Genomic DNA, 8,661 nt, shown 5'->3' with positions numbered 1-8,661 from the left:
TGTGGTTTGCTTTGCTGCTGTGAAGTGTGGGAGCCTTGTTTGTGGGTTGGGGATGAAGGCGTGGCTAGGGTCACCTCAGGGTGGGTCCTAGGAGCTGGTCCCCGAGGCTCCAGGGAGAGGGGATTCTTCAGGGGAGGATGCCCTCCTGACAGAGGAGGGGGGATCTTGACTGTCTCCATCTCCATGATAACCGGCTAGGGATTCACTTCAAAAGGGGCTCAGGAGGCTCTGGTTGAGGTCACATAGCACATCTGTGACTGAACAGAACTGGGGACTGTTCTGGGTTTGGATGGAGGTGACAGGAGCCAAGGTCACTCTAGAGCATCAGCAATCCTGAGTCCAAGCCACCAAGATACAGTGGGTGTGTCGCTGGTGACGCCGGGTGGCTGCTGGTGGAACTGCAGCAAGCATCGGCCACCGCTCAGCAAAACGTTTAGAGGCCTCTAGCTACGTGCCAGTCTCCCTGAAGGTATGGACTACACCGGCTGGTGGCCTTGCTGGGATGCGGGTGAGGGACCTCTGGAAGATAAACATAGCCACTTCTAGAACAGCCAGTTTGTCTCTGGGTAACCACAGCCCTTCTGGAGCCGTACACAGCATTGCCTACGTACTTGAAGTAAGATTTGTAGAAAAAAACACCAGATCTGGATGGTGGTTTGCACCTTTAGTTCTAACACCTGAGTTCAAGGCCAGTCATGTCTGTGTAGTGTAGCAAGACCTAGTCAGGGAGGGAGGGAGGGAGAGCGGTAGGGAGGAAGAAAATAAGCACAACAGTGCTTTCTGCGACCCTCAGACTTAGAGCTAAATTTTATCTAACATGGCTGAAACTTAGGAACACAGATAAACCCAGGGCTGGGCAGATGGAGGCTACAGGCTGCTCTTTCCATGAGACCCCTCAGGGATGTCTCTAGCGCAGAGGAAGGGGTCCTGAAGGTGTGCCCCCATCACAGAGGTGGGCAAAGCTCTTGGTGGTGGCTTCCTGAGCCCACTGTTACTCATGTAAGCTGCCCAACATAATCATTGTTCGCTGGAGCCAGGCATCTAGGGAGTGTTCCTGGGAAGTGGTACCCTCTCCCCAGAGGCAGGCCTGGCCTAGCCTGAACCACCAGAGCAGATGAGGGGATAGACCCTGTAGCCATGGTAGGGTCTGGTAAGCTTAAATGAGGTAGCTGAAGTCGTCTAATTCATAAGGCAGAAAGAATGTGTTTGCCAGGGTGGGGACCAGTGGGAATGAGGTATGGCCACTTAATGGCTATAGTTTCCATTTAGGGAAATGATCTCCTAAGGCTAAGAGAGGAGAGAGGGAAGTTTCCTTTCCTTTATCTTAATGGGGACTGAATCTGAATTTTGAGTTGTGTTCTGGGATATGGTTAAGTGCTTGTAGTGTGGCACTATTCTGGGGAGATGCGAGCAAACACCTATTCACCCCAGCTAGGGGACCAATGACAGCAGAGTACAGATACCACTAAGTCCAACCTGGAGAACCAGTGAGTTTTACAGAGGTGGCATACAAGAATATAGGTGAGGGGTTGTTTACAGGAACAGAAACGTCCCCAAAGACAGCTGCATCACCAAGGCATGGATGACAGCTCACAAACGCATACCCCAAAACAAACTACAGACAGCTGAATAGGCTAGAGAGTGTTCTGAGCCTCTGAGGCAGCTCAGCTGATCTGAAAATGCTTGGGAGGGACAGCCCTAGTGAATCTGGTCAGTTTTGGTGACTTCCTGAAGCCCTTAAGTTTACTTGCTGGGCTTAGGGAGCTTCCCTCCAGGAGTGTTTTACCATGCCCCACCCCCAACACCCTGTGTCTTAAGGAGCTCTCCAAGATGGAAAACTGCTACACAGCAGTAATGGCGACAATGGCTTTGTCAGGCATGGCTTTCACTGCAAGGGAGGGCCCAGGCAGTCTGCACTAGGAAAGGAGAGGCCTACCTATGGAGTATGAAGACTGTAGTGAGGGTCCCGCCCATATTCCTTATTTGTTGGGAATGTGGAGTTTCTTGTTCTCTTCATTGCTCTCAACAATATGATTAGCACCTTCAAGGGTGCTTGGATCCCACTGACCGTCTGTGTGCAATCTCTGGCCACTGTAGCTCTAATCCCCCAAATCTCAATCCTTATCACAAGCTCTCAGTCTCCTCCCACACCACAGCTAGGAGCTGACACCTGGGTTCACCTACTCCCTCTGGGGTAATCATCAGACACTGGAACACTGGATGCTGTCCAATGTCTAGGTACTTTGTTCTTTTTTTTTTTTTTTTTTTTTTTTGGTTCTTTTTTTCGGAGCTGGGGACCGAACCCAGGGCCTTGCGCTTCCTAGGTAAGCGCTCTACCACTGAGCTAAATCCCCAGCCCCTACTTTGTTCTTTTTTATAGTTGGATAGGGGACAGAGCATCTGTTGGCAAAATGCTTACCATGTAAACATGACCCAAGTTTGGCCCGCACAATACATATTTTAAAAAGCACAGTGGTGGCATTTGTTTATACTCCTCATGCTGGGGAGTCTGACACAGGCGTGGCCCTGAGGCTTGCTGTCCAGACAGCCTAACCTAATCAGTGAGCTCCAGGCCAAATGAAGAGGCCTTGCTTCGAAAGCCAAATCACCCACAAACCAAATGAAACCAAAACAAAAAGCCAACTGCTGGCTCCACACATGCAAACTCATGCATGCATCCCCACACTAACTCCATGCAGTCAAACACACTCCCTAAACAGTTTTTGAGTCCCTGCTATCTCATGGCTGGATTACTACAAGTCAATGACATGTAAGATGCCATTTGAAGCCAAGTCGAAGCTCTCAGGAACCTACATGGTAGCTGGGAGGAATCACAGACATCCATAATCTATATGGTGGAATTAGAAAAGCAACAGGGGGTGTTGGGGATCTGGCTCAGTGGTAGAGCGCTTGCCTAGCAAGCGCAAGGCCCTGGGTTCGATCCGCAGCTCCGAAAAAAATAGAAAAAAAAAAAAAGAAAAGAAAAGCAACAGGGCTGTGCACTAAGGCACTAGGATGCTTCTGAGCCTAACCCAGAAAGACATAAAGGAACCATGCAAACACCCAGAGGAAGGGCCTCCAGCCAAGAGAGTGAGCCGATTTAAGTGAACCCCAGGAGGACAGGAAGCAAGAGAGTCTGGAGTTTTATTTGGACAGTATGAAGGTGGTGGGGGCTGTGCAATGATCCCAACTGGTGACAGAGGTGGGCTAGCTACAGCAGAAGCTTGTAGTACAAACAACAATGTAGTAGGCTAGAGGACAGAGTAGGGAGAGCCCAAAGGGCCTGGCAGACAGCTAAGCCAGGTAAAACAGCACCAGAAGCCAAGGAAGTATGGGTGTGGTGTACGATTAGGGTTTGCTTTGGTAAACCCACCTGCAGCCCCCCAAAGCCTCCTGCTCACAAAGGGCCTCTGAGACAACTGTCTGGTCCTATTGGGAAACCTGAACCAACCTCATCTAGGACAGCACCTCACTGATGTGTATGGGAAGCAACAGCCATAGCTGTTCTTAGAGGGCAGGACGAGGAGACCTCTGCACTGTTTATCCAGACACCTACCAGCAAACCACTCAGAAGACCCAGGTGGCTGCAGTGACTGGCCCACCACTATCTTCCAGGCCACCTTACCTCCTGGGAACTCCCTCCAAAGCCCAGCATAAACTACCTCTGAAGATATGGTGAGGATTGTCACACCCCTAGAATCAACACAACACTCCACCTGGCCAAACTTCCTGAAGGGCCAGGCCTCATCAAATCACCTGGAACTCAGCAGTGTAGGTACTGATGGCTGGCCAGGTGACAGTGGTAACTCGGTGCACGAGGTGGCCTAGCACACGGGTGACCATTCTGCAGCTTGATTTGGAGTTCAGCTGCTTCCTCTTACAGCTGAGGGAGGACGGGAAGGACCTCCCTGGGCCTGGCCTATCAGTCCGATTCGGGTAATAACCAGGGGCTCACGACGCTGCTGCGAGAGCTTGCCCTGCAGCCATCTCTGCCGCCCTAAGAACAGTTAACAGACAGAAGCGAGTCCTTGTGCAAATATAAAGAGGTTTATTCACTTGTTCCTGGGGTATAAAATATAACATATAAAAAGCCACCTTCTCTCTCTTTAGTATGAACATCTTGTGCTGTCCATGGCCACTTCAGGCTTCAAACATGGCGCAGCTGGTGCAAAGCGTCTTTTCACCATCGTCATCGTCGGCATAGCTACAACAGTTGACAGGAGAGGAGATTCCTAAGCAGCTGATTTCATCCCTATTCACTGAAGCCCTCATCCCATCACACCTCAGAATGTGAACTTGTTTGAAAACAGACTCAGGTGACTGTCATTTCAGGGACAGTTTGGGGACACCATTGTCTATGGCAGGTCTAGCATAGAAACATTCTGTGGGTCTGACATCTTGGCTCCAGTCCTTTGTGGTTTACCAGATAGGTGAGATATCATAAGAGACACACAGAAGTGACAAAAAGACATAGCGATAAGATGGCCACCGACACAAACCTGAGGACCTACAGCAAGCAGTCACCAGAAGCTGGGAGGCAGCCTGAGAAACTCTCCTTCCCAGCTTGAGCATGAACCAGCCCTACAGGTTCCTAAGACGTCTCCCCAGAGTACCCTGCATGCACTCCTGATCTCCCCAAACCCTCAAGAGTACCCCGGTGGCAAGGATTTGCCATATGAAGTGTGGTTTCCCATCTGACCCATGCTTTAGAAAATGTTGGGGCTGAGCTTGTCTGGATCCACTGTACTGATCCCATACTGATCTGGCAGACTGTGTCCTTCCAGTGTGGAACAAAGGGACAGGGCTCTACACTGTCCACCCACTCGCCAAGCACTTCTAAGTAGCTGACTCAGCTGGCTGCAGCGAGTGGGTGAGCAGCATCTATTCCATACTGCCTAAGAGATCACTGCTAACCAGAAAACAAGGGCAGGCATGACCTGAACATCCATGTACCCAGTGACATGTGTGAGGCAATCCTCACATAAGCACACTGGATAGAAACTGAAGCTAAACAACAGTGTGGACTGTTGGAACCCTAATACTATAAGGACTCAGAAGATCAGACAACAAGGCTGTTTAAGCCAGGCAGCTGCTTTAAGCAGGCCAAAGACACCTGGGAAACATGGACTTCTTTCAAAAGGATCACCGAGTCCTGAGACTACCCACCCAGCACCTATCCCCTCACAGAAGAGGAACCATGAGCTCTGCACCCCTAAAGATCAAAGGACTCACTCTGCCAGGCCACACAGCACACAGGCCAAGGCACCACAGCCCCAGCAGGTGTACACACACTGCCCACACAGGGCCCGCTCACACTGGCTGCAGACCGCCTTTCCATCCACAGATCTCACGCAGGATGAACAAGCAATGGGTGCTGCCCCGGGAAGGCCTGTGAGGAGAAAACACAGGCTGTCAGCACTGGAAGGATACTGAAAGAACAAGAGGGCACCCTCCTTCCCCTGAAACCGAGTCCTTCTGACAACCTATCACCCACCCGGAGCACTAGGGTAAAGGCTCACAATGACTTGTTCCCAGGACTGGTGACAAGACTCCAGGACAGATTGCCTGCCTGTTGCTAGTATCGCGGGGTGAGTACTCCATCGGAACTCGGTATCTGTCTGGGCCTCAAGATGGGCTTTACTGTTCCACTGGTCAGTTGGGCTGCTGTGGGGCCCAACAAGCTTCAGGGCTGCACAGAGTCCTGCTTCTCCCAAGTCACATGAGAACCATCCCCCAACAGAATGGACTAGCACATTCCTACTGCACACGGGACACCAGGAGAGCGTCTGACACAACAGTTAGAAGCCGGTGACTTCCACTCTAGATGACTGGGGATGGGGGTGGGGGTGGGGGGGCAGCAACCTTTCTCAACTTACCAGGCTCTAAGTCAGCGGTTCTCCACCTTCCCAAAGCTGCAACCCTTTAATATATACAGTTCCTCATGTTGTCGAACCCCAAGCCATATTTTCATTGCTACTTCATAACTATAACTTTGCTGTCATGAACAGGAACGTGAACATTTTTGGAGACAGGTTTGTCAAAGAGGCTGTGACCCACAGGCGGAGAACCTCTGCTCTAAGCAGATCCTGCTTGCCCAGGTAGTCAAAGCTCCTGACAGAACATCTGCTGCCATCTTCCCTAGGTGTAATAGCAAGCAATTTCCACTGGCAGCCACTTACCAGCTTCCGAGGCCTGAGCTTGGCACCGTGTCAGTCGGCCATCAGGTCCAATCAACATCTGTCCCCTTGCAGCTTGAGGGGCTCCCACCAGACCAGGCTTGAGTGGCTCCGGCAGGTGGTTGATGGAACAACCTTCACCCCAGATGTGATCTCTATAGGCCTGGGCCCCTTGGAAAAGGAGCTGCTTGGTTCTTTCTGGGAAAAAGATCCTTCCTTAAGATAACTCTCCCAACTGCAAAGCCCTCGCACAGCCATCCTACGACCCTACAAGGCACCAAAGGAGTCCCCTTTGCCTGTTCCCTAACTGAGGCCTTGCCAGGGCCTCCCTGCCTCCAAGCTGAAGATGTCCCCTTTCCTTGGTCCTTGGGCTCCATTGTCACCTCCCACAGCAGGTGGCAGATTCTACCAAGCCCACCAGCAACTCTGGTACTCCTTCCATTAACCTACTGTCAGCAGCCACGGCTAATTCACTTCACTGGGTTTGTGCTCTCCTCCTGTAAGCTTGTCTTGGTGCCAGAGAGCACTCATTCTCAAAAGCAAGTGCCCCAAGGAGGCAGAAAACAGACACTGGCTTACAACAGCACCCACCACCACTGCCAAGCCAGTGAACAGCTTTACTAAAGGAGAGAAAGACAACCGACCCCTGACAAAGGCCTCCCAACCTACCACCCCAGGTAAGCGGCTGCTCACACCTGTAACAACCGCTCCTCCTTAGGCTTCAGGCCCAGGGAGCCCTAAGGGGAAACACTGTTGCAAGTTCCAGAAATGCTCACTCCCACCTACAGCCAGGCGAGACTTAGCAGACCCAGGGACCTCTCTGTGACACTGGAAGCAAGCAAACATTCAGAGTGGCTTTCCAGCTCACTTGCCTCCTACTTTAAGATAGGATTATTTAAGTTCAAGGCCAGGCTAAGACTCGCTGTGAAAGTCTGTCTGAAAAACAAGGGGAATGGGAAGAGTTCTACGGTGAGAGCAATCTTTCTCCTCAAGGACTCCTGGTCCACCAGAGTCCAGAGTGTGGGCCCAGGCTTGGTAAACCGTGTGTACTATATAACACCCTATAGCCCAGCACCCCTTCCTGACCTGCCTGGCTCTGACGGCCCTGACAATGCTCCAGGACATAAGTCCACAAAACGGTAGAGCTGGGCTGTTAGGTTCCAATGAATACTTAGGTCGTCTTTTCAACTGCATGCTTACATTCTTTTAAAAATTAAATCCACTTGGCTATTTAGTTATTATGAGTGTGGTCAGAAGACAACTTTCAGGAATCGATTCTCTCCTACTACATGTTCTTGGGACCTGACTCAGGTTCAGGCTTTCATAGAATGCACTTTAACCGGCTGAGGCATTTTCTGGGTCGTGTTTGCATCGTGTGGTTGCTGTTTTAAGACATCTCACTCTACAGCCCACACTGATCTCAAACTCAAGAAATCCTCCGGCCTTTGCCTTCTGAGTGCTGGCATTAAAAAAAAAAAAAAAAAAGCCAGGACGCCGGGTCATGTCTACATTTTGGGGGACACACTCTTTGCAACTCAGTCCTTACACTTTGCATCCTTACACTTTACATCCCTGAGTCTCAGCATTTGAGTTTGCATTCCCAGCGTACAGTAAGGGAAAAGGCAAATACTGGGGCTGAGTAGGGAGTTTGTTTTTTCCGCACATTCCAAAGGCACAGAGGCACCACTCAAAACTGTACAGCTGTAAACTCTGCGCACCGCGAAGCGATGCTCAACAACATCCATCCGCTGGGAAGTCAACTTAAGAGGGCCCAGGGCAGCGTACGCCTTCACGCCCACTCCCGCCCAGTCCCTCTGCTTGTCCCGCGCCAGGCTACTCCGCTCGGCAGGACTCGGCTTCGACTCGGCTTTCTCCGGGAGCGGCCTGAAGCAGCCTTCACCCTGGGCTCGCGACGCGCTTGGCGTCTCCCGCTGCCCCGTGCGGCGTAACCCGCTGTACCCACGGAAGTCCACACTCACCGAAGACCTCGCGCGAGTAGCGCTCGGCGAACACACCGTGGCTCAGCTCTCTCGGGCTCACGTGGACTTTGAGTTGAAGCGGGGCAGCATCCGTGAACGGGCAGCTCCGCTTGGGCATGATAGCGGGTACCAGACACAGCCCACAGCAGCGCACAGCGCGCCGAACACGTCACAACTCACTCGGACCGCTGCTGAGGCTCGAGCGGACGAGGGCGCGGCTCCCGATAGGCCGGAGAAAGACTGGGGGCTCGCCTCAAGCGGGTCGCTGCATGGGATAGGCCGTCGAGACGGTGGGGGAGGGACTTATGCAGTTAGCCGCGAGGGATAGGCTGAGGGAGGCAGTGAGTGGAATGCAGGGGCGCGGGAAAAGGCCAAGGGCGCTGGCGCAGCGGGGTGGGGTCTACGCAAGGCGTGGCATGGGATAGGCCGAGAGGGGTGTTAGGGCGGGGCTAGTGCATGCCGCAGCTCAGGATAGGCCAAAAACTAAGAGGCGGGGCTCTGGGGTG

General features: G+C 52.2%; 1 protein-coding gene across 1 annotated transcript; it reads right to left on the bottom strand.

The window, feature by feature from the left end:
• Positions 1-4,025: 4,025 nt before the first annotated feature.
• On the bottom strand, positions 4,026-8,401 carry Siva1 (SIVA1, apoptosis-inducing factor). The gene is made up of 4 exons (NM_001394537.1): positions 8,156-8,401; positions 6,180-6,374; positions 5,233-5,389; positions 4,026-4,204 (listed from the first exon to the last, which is right to left on the bottom strand). The coding sequence occupies exons 1-4, from the start codon at positions 8,271-8,273 to the stop codon at positions 4,141-4,143; spliced, it is 534 nt and encodes a 177-aa protein (NP_001381466.1). The 5' UTR covers positions 8,274-8,401; the 3' UTR covers positions 4,026-4,140.
• Positions 8,402-8,661: the final 260 nt, after the last annotated feature.

The sequence above is a fragment of the Rattus norvegicus genome, chromosome 6 (assembly GCF_021556685.1).
Source record: "Rattus norvegicus strain SHRSP/BbbUtx chromosome 6, alternate assembly SHRSP_T2T, whole genome shotgun sequence".
NCBI lineage: Eukaryota > Metazoa > Chordata > Mammalia > Rodentia > Muridae > Rattus > Rattus norvegicus.
Note: the sequence above shows the minus strand (reverse complement) of the source record. Positions and strands in the feature narration are given on the sequence as shown.